This window comes from Hyperolius riggenbachi, chromosome 10, assembly GCF_040937935.1.
Source record: "Hyperolius riggenbachi isolate aHypRig1 chromosome 10, aHypRig1.pri, whole genome shotgun sequence".
Taxonomy (NCBI): Eukaryota; Metazoa; Chordata; class Amphibia; order Anura; family Hyperoliidae; genus Hyperolius; species Hyperolius riggenbachi.
Window position 1 is genome coordinate 250,515,828 of NC_090655.1, and position 16,569 is coordinate 250,532,396.

At 46.9% G+C, this 16,569-nt stretch overlaps 1 protein-coding gene across 2 annotated transcripts in view; it reads right to left on the reverse strand.

Moving 5' to 3' along the window:
- LOC137535250 (oocyte zinc finger protein XlCOF6-like) overlaps positions 1–16,569 on the reverse strand; it is a 109,012-nt gene that overhangs the window by 34,896 nt on the left and 57,547 nt on the right. Inside the window, exons 5-9 of one of the 2 annotated variants that reach the window (XM_068257062.1) lie at positions 13,635–13,754; positions 13,347–13,514; positions 13,138–13,261; positions 524–621; positions 321–397 (exon numbers count right to left, since the gene is read on the reverse strand). In XM_068257062.1, the coding sequence (XP_068113163.1) occupies positions 321–397; positions 524–621; positions 13,138–13,261; positions 13,347–13,514; positions 13,635–13,754 (587 nt within the window). The remainder of the gene's footprint in view (positions 1–320; positions 398–523; positions 622–13,137; positions 13,262–13,346; positions 13,515–13,634; positions 13,755–16,569) is intronic. The other variant, XM_068257063.1, reaches the window with a different exon arrangement.

The window sequence follows — 16,569 nt, forward strand, 5'->3', positions numbered from 1 at the left end:
CTGCTCAGTTGTTTTTTTTTACAGATAATATTTCATACATGACACACAATATATACATTTATTACACAATAATAAGAGCCTAACCATATGGCCTTGTTCTGCAACACAGATGGCTGTGCATTTTACAAAACACCACCCCAGTACATACGTAAGCATCGCCGGTGAGTTGGGCGCAGGGCGAGCCGTATGATGTTCTCTCCCTGCTGCCACTTAACTACCCGGCGGCGTGAAATACTATTATGTAATTTGGGGTCCGGCAACTGCCAGAGCTCCGAATTACCTTTACACGCCCCCCCGCTGCATGTTTTGTCCCAATTAAATTGTCCTCCTCCATCGACTGCTGATCACTTGTCATATGTGTCTCTTGTTCAACTTTTATAACAATCTGTTGTTTGTCCTAAAACATAAAAATATATAAATTGACATCCTGAAAAGTAGAGCATTAATAATCTAACTGCATAGAAAAATATCATCTTGTAGAATTTAAGTCACTTTTGAGTTGTAGATCCTCAGCCCTACATACCTGATAATGGTGGAGGATGGTGGGATCTCCCTGTGGACAGTCCCGGGAATAAAAAGGACCTGTATATCTCTCTGGTGGGTTTCTGTTACTGGATCCATCTGTAGGAAACACACACACTGATTAAATACATTGGCCTCAATTCACTAAGATCGTGCTGGAGATAATAAAGCAAGAGAAAACGTACCTCCACACAGAGAGTTATCTTATCTCTTCATTTCTTAAGTTACCTCCTCTGTAGTTAAGTTAACTCTCCTGTAGTTAAGTTACCTCCTCTGTAGTTAAGTTAACTCTCCTGTAGTTAAGTTACCTCCTCTGTAGTTATTTTCACACGCAGTTAATTAACAGCCTGTATTTACTCAAAGTTTGAAGTGGTTTAGTAGGGCTGACATGCGTGTTATAAAGAAAAAATAATACCCACAGCAGACTTAGAAAAATACAAAGCTATTCCTTTATTAATGTTGCAAAAATTTCTCGGACTTCTTGCAAATTAAAAACGCATGGGATGGCCACCCCGCCACACATACAGAGCACACCCCACTCACCGGTGCACCATACAAACATACATGAGATATTAGGGAATCAAATGCTGTCCGGATTGGGACAAATACTGTAGTTGTTTAGTGAGTATTCTACTCCTCAGTCCTCTTTTACATGTAGACACTTTCAACAGTTGTCATAACACTCTGGGTTAGAAACGATTAGTCCATATTCGATTGGATGCAGCAATTGCAACAGCAGAAGCTTCTGAGCAGGTAAGCAGCAGTGACAGTTCAAAGCAAGCACAAGCCAAATTACCACCTTAATCCAAGCAAAGCAGCTTCCAAACAACAGGTAGCAAACAAGATCTCCCTGTACATCACATCTCGCATGTTAGTTCAGCCTTGCTCAGAGCACGTAGCAAGCAATTAGTAGATTGTGCACAGTGGCATCTCACCCATTCCTCGTTGAGCAGTGTGTATGTTCACAGTGTCCCTGTGTCAGGCAGAGGGGCAGAGTCTGCTGTCACATGACATCAAATAGTCTCTCACAGATGCATCAACTCAGGGCACCGGAGGGTGCTGGGACCGGCCAGTTGGTGAGCCTGTCCAGACAGGCCACCAAACGGGTGGCAGATGTCACAACCGTCGCTGGGTGTTGCGCTGCTAAGTGGCGGTGTGGCGGCCCATGGGGGAGAGTGGTTCCCTACCACAGTTTTGCCGGCTTCCGACTTTGTCAGGGGGGCGTGGCCTACTCTCTCGCTCACAGCGCATACATCCTGCACTCACAACAATCATCTTGCAGTGTGACTGCAGGGGGAGGAAGCGCTGTTGTCATCTCAAGCTGGCCAATTACACGGGGGGAAGGAAGAAGGCAAGTGTCTGGCCAATAGCGCAATTAACAGCCTGTCTTTAAATTCTGGAGTTATTTTAAGGATTAAAGAGTTAACAAAGACAGGAGAGTTAACTTTAGGTTTGCCTGAGGTAAAATGTTTCCTGAATACTACATGCCTCATCACCATGGTGATAACTATAGAAACGTTATTAAAGACAGGAGATAAGCTTAGTGAATTGAGGCCAATGTCTCTGTGTGTTTATCAGATGATGGGGATCTGCACAGTGATGCAGGCTTTTTTAGTGCATGGGGTGCCTGTTGCAGCTTAACTACCCATAGACTGCAGTCTAACTGTCATGGCCTGTGCATGTGTAATCCTGCTGGTGGCAGCACTAAGGAACTTTGGTGAGCACTTCCACTGTCTACTAGCAGATGTCTCTCCTCTTGCTCGGAACTGTGCAGTTCCCAGACTCACCTGTAGGTTGAACTCTAAGGACATTCTGGACCTGAACTCTTGCAGGACAGAAGAAAAACATAGTGAAATGCATCCTGTATGTATTTAGAGAGTTTAGCCTGACTAATTCACCTTCATCTGTGACTAACCACAAGTGTAATTTGATCCCTCATCTGCGTCAGCTCTGGAATATTGGCAGTCCTCGGCAGAGCAGCTAATTTGTAAACACAGGATGTTAACCCTATGTCTGTTCACATGAAAGCAGGAAGTAGTCACACTGCAGATTTATTGCAGGATTGGTATCAGCTGTAACAAATCAATGTTTTTTCTTTAAAGGATATTATACTGCTGTTTATCTTTTAGAGCAGAGAAGTAGTTCTGAGTTCAGGTCCGCTTTAAGACTGGTTCTTCCAGCAGCACATTGTGTTTCTCAACATTAAATCGGTATGTACCCCTTTTAAATCCCTGTACTCACCAAGTACCCCCTAGCATAGTAAACATTATCACAAGTACCCCTTGACAAATATACTGTACATTTAATCATAGTACATGATAATTGGTTCTAAACTATTTCCAAGCATTTACTATTACTTATAATTAGCTAAAACACTAATTTGGTGTTGTTTAAATAAGATTTATCATTTTTTACAACTCTAAATGTGTTCTTCTTGGTTAAGTATATAAAGCCTGAGTACCCCCTGGAACCATCAGAAGTACCCCCTGGGCAGGGCTGCAGCTAAGGTTTTTGTGGCCCCAAGCGGACTACAGGAAGTGGCCCTAAGCGCGCCGCGGCAAAAAATGGGCGTGGTTATTCTGCCAAAAGTGGGCGTGGCATGTTCGCGCCGAAAAATGGGCGTGGGGGTGTTTGCTACTGCCGTGGCCATGACATTGAAAATAAACGCAATTTGGGCAACATTTCAGCAGAAAACAAACACAATTTAGGCCACATTTCAGCAGAAAACAAACACAATTTGGGCCACATTTCAGCAGAAAACAAATGCAATTTGGGCAACACTTCAGCAGAAAAACGCAATTTGGGCCACATTTCAGCAGAAAACAAACGCAATTTGGGCCACATTTCAGTAGAAAACAAACGCAATTAGGGCAACACTTCAGCAGAAAAACGCAATTTGGGCCACATTTCAGTAGAAAACAAACGCAATTAGGGCAACACTTCAGCAGAAAATTGCAATTCGGGCCACATTTCAGTAGAAAACAAACGCAATTAGGGCAACACTTCAGCAGAAAAATGCAATTTGGGCCACATTTCAGTAGAAAACAAACGCAATTTGGGCAACACTTCAGCAGAAAAACGCAATTTAGGCCACATTTCAGCAGAAAACAAACGCAATTTGGGCCACATTTCAGCAGAAAACAAACGTAATGTGGGCCACATTTCAGAGAAAAAAAAAAAAAAAGAATTTACTCACCTGACAGAAGTCTTCTCTCCCGGTCAGCCTCTGGCGCGCAGCTCCCCCAGACTGCAATCTCCCGTGCTGAATTGAATAGCAGGGCTACGGGAAGATGGCGACCGAAGCCCTATACTGGAGACACAAATAGTCTCCAGTACAGGGCTTCGGACGCCATCTTCCCGTAGTCCTGCTCTGCTCTGCCGGGCGCAAGCCCAGTGCGGACAACAGTGTGACCCAGAGGCGTAGCTTGGCTTTTCAGCGCCCGGGGACAGGCATTTTTTTTGCGCCCTCCCCATCCTGACAGTCCTGCGGTGAGCAAAAATGGGCGTTGCCACGTACCACAATGTGGAGCTTGGGTTGAGCTATGACTATGGCAGAGATTAGATTGTGAGCTCCACTGAGGACAGTCAGTGACATGACTATGTACTCTGTAAAGTGCTGCAGAAGATGTCAGAGCTATATAGTATAAATACACAATAATAATATGGTGGGACATTAGACTATGACAGGATTAGAGTATGTACTCTGTAATGGGAAGGAGCGCACGACCGAGAGGGCTGGGGAGGGAAGGAGCGCACGACCAAGGGGGGTGGAGGGTGTTGAGGCTGGTACGGGAAGGAGCGCATGGCTAGGGAGTGAAGGAGTGCATGACTGGGGGGGGGGGGGGGGAGAGGAAGGCTGGGGAGGAAGTGAGGGCAATTCGAGATTGCTTGGAGGTGAGAGAGTGAGGGCACATTGAGGGTACTTGGGTGGGCACTTTCTGGATGCAGGGGGAGGATGAGAGAGAGTGAGAGCACACTGAGTGGTGACAGAGCAATAGAGCATTGTAAGTGGTGGGTAGGTGTACATGAGGGGGGTTCTGAGAGGAAAGTGCTGGTTATGGGGCACTACAGCAGGATGAGAGAGCATGGGCTGATTGAAGATGCAGGGGACAAGAGAGGCAAACAGTGTAGGCTGACAGAGGATTGCTGCGTGGAATGAGAGAGACTAGAGACCAATCTTACCAGATTCCCCAGACCAGGCTCCTGTGTAACTTCTCCTGCGACGCGGTCACGTGTTCCCCGCACCGGAGGTGTACAGCACCAGTCCTTTACATTTTAAATCTCCCCCAAGCTTACTGGCTCTGCTCCGTCAGGGACCTGGCTAATCCGTGCAGTTGCCAATCACATGTGGATTCTCTCGCCCTGTATGGCGGGGGAGTTGCTTGCTGGCTGGCACTGAGCTAGCACATGGCCTGGCTGATCCCATAGGCTTCAATGGGGGGGCGGAGTTCGTGTTCAAAGTGCACCGCAGTCCTCACCCATCACCAGCGAATGGATCTGGCTGGCCTGGCTCTGCGTTCCACTGCAAATGCACGCTGCGCGGTGGTGCGGCAGCTGCGTGTGACGTCACAGAGGGAGACACTGCCAGGGAGTTCCGAGCAATGCAGGGGGAGGAGGAATTAAAAAACGTCACAACGACGTCACGGAGCCTCCGAGACCCCTAAAGACATGTGGCCCCAAGCGGCCGCTTGGTCTGCTTGGTGCCTGGCGGCACCCCTGCCCCTGGGGTACGCGTATTGCATGTTGAGAACCAAGGTGCTAGATCATTCTGCTTGTTGCTGGCAGCTCTGGCCATTGGTTCTGTGTCCCTTGCTCCATGTTCCTGTTCCTGTGACTTCCCGGCATTGATCTTTGCTAGCCTGACTACTCTTTGCCTATCAGTATTATCTGATTTCCTGGCTTACCTCTGCCTGTCTGATTTCCCTCCTGTATGCTGATTAGATGTATCCCCTCCTGTATATATTCTGAGTGTTCTGTGATCCTGTATATTCCCATTGCTCATATATTGAGTGATTGGTGCTCCTGTATGTTTTGCCATCGTAAAGTTAGTTAGAGGAGTTCTGGTACTTGTGGTGCACCCTGTGTTATGCATTGTATGATTGCAGGTTTATTGTGGTGTGTGTATTTGTATGATTGCATGTTTGTAAAAATAAACAATTTCATGTCTCTTATCCATTGTACAGACACCAGTATTTCATTAGTGATCTTCTGGTATTGTTTAAAAGGACAACTGAAGAGAGAGGTATATGGAGGCTGCCATGTTTATTTCCTTCTAAGGAAAACCAGTTGTCTGGCAGCCCTGCTGACCCTCTGCCTCTGATACTTTCAGCCATAGACCCTGAACAAGCATGCAGCAGATCAGGTGTTTCTGACATTATTGTCAGATCTGACAAGATGCTTGTTTCTGGTGTTATTCAGACATTTCTATAACCATACAGACCAGCAGGGCTGCCAGGCAACTGGTATTGTTAAAAAGGAAATAAACATGGTAGCCTCCATAGTCTTCTCACTTTAAAGGACACAGTTGTCCTTTAAACCTTGAAAGCGATCGGCATGCACAGATCATTGATCTGCTGGTCTGGTCCTAGTTACGACCAAGATCTGCATGACCAATAATTACACTAACATGACGGTGGACCTGGATTTTGGTGCAGGAAAGCAGCACTCATCTAACTCTCAACAGTCATATGGCTGATCTTAAATTTGGTGTCCGAGTGGTTGTAGCGGTGAGGGAAGTGGCAAGGACTGTGCTCCATTTGGAATGGACTTCAGCTACATATACATACTAATGTAGCGAAACTCGTTTAGCAGCAATAAGAGTGAATGGAAATGTAAGGATTGGAGTTGGAGGCTAGTGTTAGGTGTAAAATGGGGGAAAGTTAGTGTTAGAATAGGAGAGAAAGCCGACATATGAAGGGTCATTTCCATAAAAGTAACTTTGGAAATATTCAGCTTTCCCTTCCCATCCTGTATTGTGAGCGGCCATTATTGTTTTTTTCTCACTGTTGCTGGCTGCCCCGGAAGATCCACCTTTCCAATTACTCCCCCTCATGTGCAGCATCCCCCTTCTCAAGCCATGTTACATGGTTGGTGTGGAACTGAGGAGGGATACTATAGTGGCATTTGGAATTATGTGCAGCGCTCTGTTAGAGGTGCAAGGTGCAGAGTGCAAGCTATTAGGGGCGCAAGGTGCAGAGTGCAAGCTATTAGGGGTACAAGGTGCAGAGTGAAAGCTGTTATGGGTACAAGGTGCAGAGTGCAAGCTATTAGGGATGCAAGGTACAGAGTGCAAGCTATTAGGGGCGCAAGATGCAGAGTGCAAGCTATTAGGGGTACAAGGTGCAGAGTGCAAGATATCAGGGGTACAAGGTGCAGAGTGCAAGCTATTAGGGGTGCAAGGTACAGAGTGCAAGCTATTAGGGGCGCAAGATGCAGAGTGCAAGCTATTAGGGGTACAAGGTGCAGAGTGCAAGATATTACGGGTACAAGGTGCAGACTGCAAGCTATTAGGGGTGCAAGGTGCAGAGTGCAAGCTATTAGGGCCGCAAGATGCAGAGTGCAAGCTATTAGGGATGCAAGGTGCAGAGTGCAAGATATTAGTGGTACAAGGTGCAGAGTGCAAGCTATTAGGGGTACAAGGTGCAGAGTGCAAGCTATTAGGGGTGCAAGGTGCAGAGTGCAAGATATTAGGGGTACAAGGTGCAGAGTGCAAGCTATTAGAGGTTCAAGGTGCAGAGTGCAAGCTATTAAGGATGCAAGGTGCAGAGTGCAAGATATTAGGGGTACAAGGTGCAGAGTGCAAGCTATTAGGGGTGCAAGGTGCAGAGTGCAAGATATTAGGGGTACAAGGTGCAGAGTGCAAGATATTAGGGGTACAAGGTGCAGAGTGCAAGCTATTAGGGATGCAAGGTGCAGAGTGCAAGATATCAGGGGTACAAGGTGCAGAGTGCAAGCTATTAGGGGTGCAAGGTGCAGAGTGCAAGCTATTAGGGGCGCAAGATGCAGAGTGCAAGCTATTAGGGGTGCAAGGTGCAGAGTGCAAGATATTACGGGTACAAGGTGCAGACTGCAAGCTATTAGGGGTGCAAGGTACAGAGTGCAAGCTATTAGGGCCGCAAGATGCAGAGTGCAAGCTATTAGGGATGCAAGGTGCAGAGTGCAAGATATTAGTGGTACAAGGTGCAGAGTGCAAGCTATTAGGGGTACAAGGTGCAGAGTGCAAGCTATTAGGGGTGCAAGGTGCAGAGTGCAAGATATTAGGGGTACAAGGTGCAGAGTGCAAGCTATTAGAGGTTCAAGGTGCAGAGTGCAAGCTATTAAGGATGCAAGGTGCAGAGTGCAAGATATTAGGGGTACAAGGTGCAGAGTGCAAGCTATTAGGGGTGCAAGGTGCAGAGTGCAAGATATTAGGGGTACAAGGTGCAGAGTGCAAGCTATTAGGGATGCAAGGTGCAGAGTGCAAGATATTAGGGGTACAAGGTGCAGAGTGCAAGCTATTAGGGGTACAAGGTGCAGAGTGCAAGATATTAGGGGTACAAGGTGCAGAGTGCAAGCTATTAGGGGTACAAGGTGCAGAGTGCAAGATATTAGGGGTACAAGGTGCAGAGTGCAAGCTATTAGGGGTACAAGGTGCAGAGTGCAAGCTATTAGAGGTACAAGGTGCAGAGTGCAAGCTATTAGGGGTGCAAGGTGCTGAGTGCAAGCTATTAGGGGTACAAGGTGCAGAGTGCAAGCTATTAGGTGTACAAGGTGAAGAGTGCAAGCTATTAGGGGCACAAGGTACAGAGTGCAAGCTATTAGGGGTACAAGATGCAGAGTGCAATCTATTAGGGGTGCAAGGTGCAGAGTGCAAGATATTAGGGGTACAAGGTGTAAAGTGCAAGCTATTAGAGGTGCAATGTGCAGAGTGCAAGCTATTAGGGGCGCAATGTGCAGAGTGCAAGCTATTAGGGGCGCAAGGTGCAGAGTGCAAGCTATTAGAGGTGCAAGGTGCAGAGTGCAAGCTATTAGGGGTACAAGGTGCAGAGTGCAAGCTATTAGAGGTGCAAGGTGCAGAGTGCAAGCTATTAGGGGTACAAGGTGCAGAGTGTAAACTATTAGAGGTGCAAGGTGCAGAGTGCAAGCTATTAGGGGTGCAAGGTACAGAGTGCAAGCTATTAGGGGCACAAGGTGTAGAGTGCAAGCTATTAGGGGCACAAGGTGCAGAGTGCAAGATATTAGGGGTACAAAGTGCAGAGTAGGGTTGCCGCGATATACCGGTATGACGGTATATCACGGTTTCAATGTGCACGGTAATCATACCATTCACATTCACGAAATACCGGTTTTCCCCACTTCCACTGCGCTCTTCGTTCGCTGACAAGTGCCCGGCTGTCTTTGCACGCGAGCTCTCATCTCGCACTTCCCGGCAATTGGACTCATTGGCTCAGCGCATGGTAAGAGGCGTGACCGTAGCTCTAGCCGGCAACTGCAAAGGCTCATGGCTGTGTGTGAGCTGTGTAGAGACGTGATGTGCAGAATCACTGACCGGCTGAGCAGGAATGTTAATTAGTTTGCATGGAATTCAGCGCTTGAAGCGGGGATCGGGGACGGAGCAGTGCGGCGGGCTGTGATTGATAGCACAGTGAAAAAACACGTGCTGGAGTTGTACATGGAGCTGACAGCGGGACGGAGCAGCGTGGTGAGCTGTGATTTGTAGCATAGTGGAGGGTCGCATGCAGGTCATGGTGAGGGAATGGAATACTGTCTGTGGAGTCGGCTGCAGTGTAAACTGCAGACATGTTGTCTGGTGAGAGCCAGTGGAAGCACTTAGCTCTCTTTATTGTTCTTATATATTGTTCTTTATGTGTGCTTGTGAGGGGAGAGTCCTGTGTCTCTACATGTATAGATAGATGTTTTTTTTCCTCTCCTACCATAGTCTGAGATTCCCCTGTCCACCAGTACCTCCCCATCAGCATCACACAGTGTGAGACCCCCCTCCATATAACCCAAAAGGAAGATGCTCCCTTGTCCAATAGCAGCAGCCAGTGTTTACCCCCAGTCCACTAGCATCACACAGTGTGAGACATCTAGTAAGAACCCCTTACCCACATCGACAGCACCCAGGGGGTGATCTCCCTCCCCACCTGATAGATTTCAGCGGCATTACTTTCCCATCCAGCAGCACTCAGCGCAATGTTCTCCCATACCCAGTTTACCGAAACACCCCACACGACACACAGAACTGCACCCTGTATGTACTTAACCTGCCCTCTCATCTGACTGAGCACAGCAGAACACATCATTTGATCTCTCCTGTGTCATTAGTGACCTGACTGACAGAAGCAGAACAGATTTCTGCACCCTGCATGTATTTAAAGAGAACCCGAGGCGGCATTTTCTAATCTTAAGACACACAGACTTGTCCTGTATGCCTGTGTCATTGTGCTGCAGCCGATTCCCCAACCGCGCTCTGTTATCCCCCCAGCAAAATACCACCAGGCTAGCGACAGTCTGCTTGTCGCTAGCCTTCTATTTACCTGCGGCTTTTCAATCCATCAACAGGCTCCCCCCGCCGCTAGCTTCCTCCCGGAGTGGCAGGCGGCTGCAGCACAAGGACACAGAGGCATGTCATTGTACACAGGACATGCCTCTGTGTCCTATTAAGATTTGAAAATGCCGCCTCAGGTTCTCTTTAGAGTCTGTCTAATGCCCTGTCATCTGTGACAAAGCACAGCACACATTGTAATTTAATCTCTCCCCTGTGTCCACTGACTGCCGCCTCAGATAAGCTAATTTTGAAAGCACACCAACTAACTTGAGCACATGTTGTAATTTGATCTCTCGGCGTGTTACCTGTGACCTGACTGCCACCACGGCAGATAAGCTAATTTTTAAAGAGAACCTGTTGCACTGCAGATAGCTGAGGATTTTCAGCCACCGATCATGCAGGCTCAGGCAGCAGAGATGTAGGCAGCTGTACCTGATCCTGTACTAGCTGAGTGAAGCAGGGGAAATATGCAGGATGCTGATGTAATGCTTTTTATAAAGGTGATTGCAATGAGAATAATTGTGTAATACCGTATACCGTGGTATTTTTTTTTACGGTTATTATACCGTGAATTTTCATACCGTTGCAACCCTAGTGCAGAGTGCAAGCTATTAGGGGTACAAGGTGCAGAGTGCAAGCTATTAGGGGTGCAAGTTGCAGAGTGCAAACTATTAGGGGTACAGGGTGCAGAGTGCAAGCTATTAGGGGTGCAAGGTGCAGATTGCAAGCTATTAGGGGTACAGGGTGCAGAGTGCAAGCTATTAGGGGTACAAGGTGCAGAGTGCAAGATATTAGGGGTGCAAGGTGCAGAGTGCAAGCTATTAGGGGTACAGGGTGCAGAGTGCAAGCTATTAGGGGTGCAAGGTGCAGAGTGCAAGCTATTAGGGGTACAGGGTGCAGAGTGCAAGCTATTAGGGGTACAGGGTGCAGAGTGCAAGCTATTAGGGGTACAAGGTGCAGAGTGCAAGCTATTAGGGGTACAGGGTGCAGAGTGCAAGCTATTAGGGGTACAAGGTGCAGAGTGCAAACTATTAGGGGTACAGGGTGCAGAGTGCAAGCTATTAGGGGTGCAAGGTACAGAGTGCAAGCTATTAGGGGTACAAGGTGCAGAGTGCAAGATATTAGGGGTACAAGGTGCAGAGTGCAAGCTATTAGGGGTACAAGGTACAGAGTGCAAGCTATTAGGGGTACAAGATGCAGAGTGCAATCTATTAGGGGTACAAGGTGCACAGTGCAAGCTATTAGGGGTGCAAGGTGCAGAGTGCAAGCTATTAGGGGTGCAAGGTGCAGAGTGCAAGCTATTAGGGGTACAGGGTGCAGAGTGCAAGCTATTAGGGGCACAAGGTGCAGAGTGCAAGCTATTAGGGGTACATGGTGCAGAGTGCAAGCTATTGGGGGTACAGGGTGCAGAGTGCAAGCTATTAGGGGCACAAGGTACAGAGTGCAAGCTATTAGGGGCGCAAGGTGCAGAGTGCAAGCTATTAGGGGTACAAGGTGCAGAGTGCAAGCTATTAGGGGTACAAGGTGCAGAGTGCAAGCTATTAGGGGTACAAGGTGCAGAGTGCAAGCTATTAGGGGTACAGGGTGCAGAGTGCAAGCTATTAGGGGTACAGGGTGCAGAGTGCAAGCTATTAGGGGCGCAAGGTGCAGAGTGCAAGCTATTAGGGGTGCAAGGTACAGAATGCAAGCTATTAGGGGTACAAGATGCAGAGTGCAATCTATTAGGGGTACAAGGTGCAGAGTGCAAGCTATTAGGGGCACAAGGTACAGAGTGCAAGCTATTAGGGGCGCAAGGTGCAGAGTGCAAGCTATTAGGGGTACAAGGTGCAGAGAACAAGCTATTAGGGGTACAAGGTGCAGAGTGCAAGCTATTAGGGGTGCAAGGTGCAGAGTGCAAGCTATTAGGGGTACAGGGTGCAGAGTGCAAGCTATTAGGGGCGCAAGGTGCAGAGTGCAAGCTATTAGGGGTGCAAGGTACAGAGTGCAAGCTATTAGGGGTACAAGATGCAGAGTGCAAGCTATTAGGGGTACAAGGTGCAGAGAGCAAGCTATTAGGGGCACAAGGTACAGAGTGCAAGCTATTAGGGGCGCAAGGTGCAGAGTGCAAGCTATTAGGGGTACAAGGTGCAGAGTGCAAGCTATTAGGGGTGCAAGGTGCAGAGTGCAAGCTATTAGGGGTACAGGGTGCAGAGTGCAAGCTATTAGGGGCGCAAGGTGCAGAGTGCAAGCTATTAGGGGTACAAGATGCAGAGTGCAAGATATTAGGGGTGCAAGGTGCAGAGTGCAAGCTATTAGGGGTACAAGATGCAAAGTGCAAGATATTAGGGGTGCAAGGTGCAGAGTGCAAGCTATTAGTGGTACAAGGTGCAGAGTTCAAGCTATTAGGGGCACAAGGTACAGAGTGCAAGCTATTAGGGGTACAAGATGCAGAGTGCAAGATATTAGGGGAGCAAGGTGCAGAGTGCAAGCTATTAGGGGTACAAGATGCAGAGTGCAAGCTATTAGGGGTGCAAGGTGCAGAGTGCAAGCTATTAGGGGTACAAGATGCAGAGTGCAAGATATTAGGGGAGCAAGGTGCAGAGTGCAAGCTATTAGGGGTACAAGATGCAGAGTGCAAGCTATTAGGGGTGCAAGGTGCAGAGTGCAAGCTATTAGGGGTACAAGATGCAGAGTACAAGCTATTGGGGGCGCAAGGTGCAGAGTGCAAGATATTAGGGGTGCAATGTGCAGAGTGCAAGCTATTAGTGCAAGGTGAGTGCAAGGTGAACATTTTAAGGGTGCATGGATCAGAGTAATTGTTACTTGGGGGTGTGGCCTGTGTGTTGTTTTAGGTGAATGTTACTGAGTGTATGTTTTTAAAGGTGCATTTGAGGTGCCTAACTGCTGTGTAACTAAAGGGGACATATTATTGTTGCTTCATGTGATGTTTATAATGTTATTTGCTATTCAAATTATTAAACCACATTGAATTTCAGTTGTTAATTTTGTTAAGAGGTGCCCTCTGCTGAAAAAGTTTGAGAACCAATTCTCTAGATGGACCCTCCATACTTCTCTTTTCTTTATAAGAAATGAAAGTCTCCTCTTACCTGGTGATGTGAGGGGAGGCTGATTCTCCATCATGGTGTCCTTGTAGAGGTCCTTGTGTCCTTCTATATACTGCCACTCTTCCATAGAGAAATAGATGGTGACATCCTGACACCTTATAGGAACCTGACACACACAATGATATAGTCACCATCTAGACACACCCCTTGCTGTTACTGAATAATCTCCCATAATTCCCAGCACTGCTCACCTCTCCTGTCAGCAGCTCCATCATCTTTTGGATGACCTGTAGAATAGCTTTCTTGTTCCTCTCTGGTGTCAGGGAGTGAGGTGGGGACTCTGTGATGGGGGAGGGGCCATGGAGATGACTTCTGGGCATCATTAGCTCTCCAGATCCCTCTCTCGCTATTTTATGATTCTGTTAAAGCATAAACAATAGCAATACCATGTTCATTTCCAGAGTCCTCACCTCACAGCTGTGTGTTCTACTAACAGAGACAACAATAATAGTCATGTGACCTCCCAGAATCCTCCTCACCTCTCCAGTCAGCAGGTAGATGATCTCCAGGGTGAGGTCTAATATCCTCTCAGTCATGTAACTTCGGTTCTCATCCATGTTCAGTAAGGTGGTCATGTGATCTACACAGGAAGCTGGTATCTGTAGAGGGATATTACACAGAGGATTATCAGCACTGTGAGAGTCCAGACTATATATCCCCAAACATATACATACTTGTTTATTAATTTCAAAGAGTTTCATTAAGGAGTTAATAATTCTTAACAACAAGCGTATCAGACACCCCACAATATAAGGCCTGGGCAATTAAACTCATCAGAATACATTACATAAATTGAAAGGTAAGTTTACATCAAAACCGTATAAAATAAACTCGGGAGCACAGAATCGGGATCATAGTGCATATTGCAGAGTATAGGGTCCAAGACCCCTACAGGTAATGAGGAACACATTGTAAGTACACTAGGCACTGTTCAGGAGCAGGAGCTAATGATTGGAGCTCTGCATTGCCATATATGCAGCCCAGGGTTGCCAGGTCTCTGTGAACACCTTGAACATGTCAATGACAATTGACAGAAATAAGGATGTCAGTTACTATGCCTTCAGCTGCTTCCACCAATAGAGTAGGCTGCTGCTGCTGCTTTGCGATATGTAGCCTGGCTGCCTTTGCTATATGCTGAGCTAATCTGTGTGGGAATCTTCCAACCAGGGGGCTAATCCCCCAGTATTAACATCAAGGGTTCTGTTGAGATGGTCCGTTCAAGTGCAAAGCTGAGGCAACCTCAACCCAGAAGTCTCTTACTGCTGGGCAATACCACCATATATGTGCCATAGACCCTGCTCTATTGCAGTTTCTAAAGCTTGCAGTACATTGCGTTTCACAGGGTAGATTCTCTGCAAGTGCATCGGGGTGTAATAGGTGCGATGTAACACCCCAATGCCGGTCTCGATATGAGAATAAGAACGGCTGCCCTTAGTGAGGGTAATACAAGATTTGTACATACTCATTTATTAAAGCTCATTCCACACTGTGGACCTGGAGGACGACTGCTTATGAAGTCACACCTTCCCCAAAGTCCACACCCCTAGAAAGTTAGACCACCCCCACTATTCACCCACGTACTAAAATTAACTTTATTTACAACAGACACTAACTTACATACATTACTTACATGTGAACATGCTGCTCATTTATTTTTTTTTACTGAAATTCATACGACACACAATTTATACATTTATCACACAATAATAAGGGCCTAACCTTATGGCCTTGTTCTGCAACACAGACGGCTGTGCGTTTTACAAAAACACCACCCCAGTACATACGTATTCATCGCCAGTGAGTTGGGCGCAGGGTGAGCCATATTCAATTCATTTTATTGTCATTGTGTAACACAACGAAATTACTTTTCATGATAACCCCACTGTGCATATAGGAAACATAGTGATAGTAACAAGGAAGAGAAGAAATTATACAAGTATGCCAGGTATTACAGATGTTTAAACAATTTGTACACAGTGTTAATTATTTCAGATTCAGAGTTCATCAAGTTCATGGCGGATGGGAAAAAGCTGTTTTTCAATCTGTTTGTGTGTGTGCGGATTGATCTAAAACGTTTACCTGATGGAAGGAGCTCAAACAAGGCATTTCCAGGGTGAGTGTTGTCCTTGATAATGTTTTTGGCCCTTCTCCCACTGCGAGTATATGATGTTCTCTCCCTGCTGCCGCTAAACTCCCCGAGGGCGTCAAATACTATTCCTCCTTCGAGTTGTCGCAACTTGGAGGAAGATGTAATTTGGGGTCCGGCAACTGCCAGAGCCCCGAATTACCCTTACATGCCCCCTGCTGCATTACATTGTTGCTATGGGGCGCCTAGTTTCACCGTGCGGTGGTGAGCGTCATGCACCAAAACCAGCTGCTTCACAGTTTACACCCTCTAAACTAAAGGTGGCCATACACCATACAATCGTTTTTTTTAGTTCTTTTAAGCTTGATTCATTTTCTAGATTGATCATATAGTCATCATTCACTATTAATTTGTGTCTAAAAATACATAATCATTTTTCCAGGGCTGTGGATTTGGAGTCGAGGAGTCGGAGCAATTTTGTGTACCTGGAGTGGTGATTCCAATAAACTGAGGAGTCAGAGTCGCATGATTTAGCCTTTGTAAAAATTAGACATAGGAGTCGGAGTCTGAGCAATTTTGGGTACCTGGAGTCGAAGTTAGTGGTTTTATAAACTGAGGAGTTGGAGTCGGAGTCAGCCCTGCATTTTTTCAGTATGGCAGACAGATCAAAGAATTCAGGACGTTTCATAGTTTTTCTTGATCAAAAAAGCACCTGTTAGACTCACCGGACACGTTGTTTCTTGCCAGCATATGGGACACCATTGGGAGAGGTGTGTCCCACCTTCTTTTGTAGAAACACTAACACAAGGGCATTATAAAAGGTGCCACGCCCCCTCCGCCTCAGTTCATTGAAAAAGTAACCAAAGCGTGAAACCTAAGACAAGAGGGCGACCAACTCCAAGACACCTGAAACAGTGATCTGAAAGACATCCTCCATCTACAACATACATTCCAGAAAAGTGAGCAAGATAGGGAGAGGTTATAGGCGGTGCCCCATATGCTGGCAGAAACACAGTCACCGGTAAGTCTAACAGGCGCTTTTCTCCAGCCATCATATGGGACACCATAGGAAAGACAAGCAAGTAATACTTACACCATCTAGAGAGGGACCACAGCCTGAAACACTTTTCTGCCAAATGATAGGTCTTGTTGAGACAGGATATCCACACTGTGATGTTTCACAAATGTAGATGGACTTGTCCATGTCGCTGCCTGGCAGATTTACTGTACGGTGTCCCCGGCCCTTTCAGCCCAAGAGGTAGCTAAGATGCGTGTGGAATGAGCTCTTACCTGAACAGGAGGAGTAACCTTCTTATGCTAACGCTATC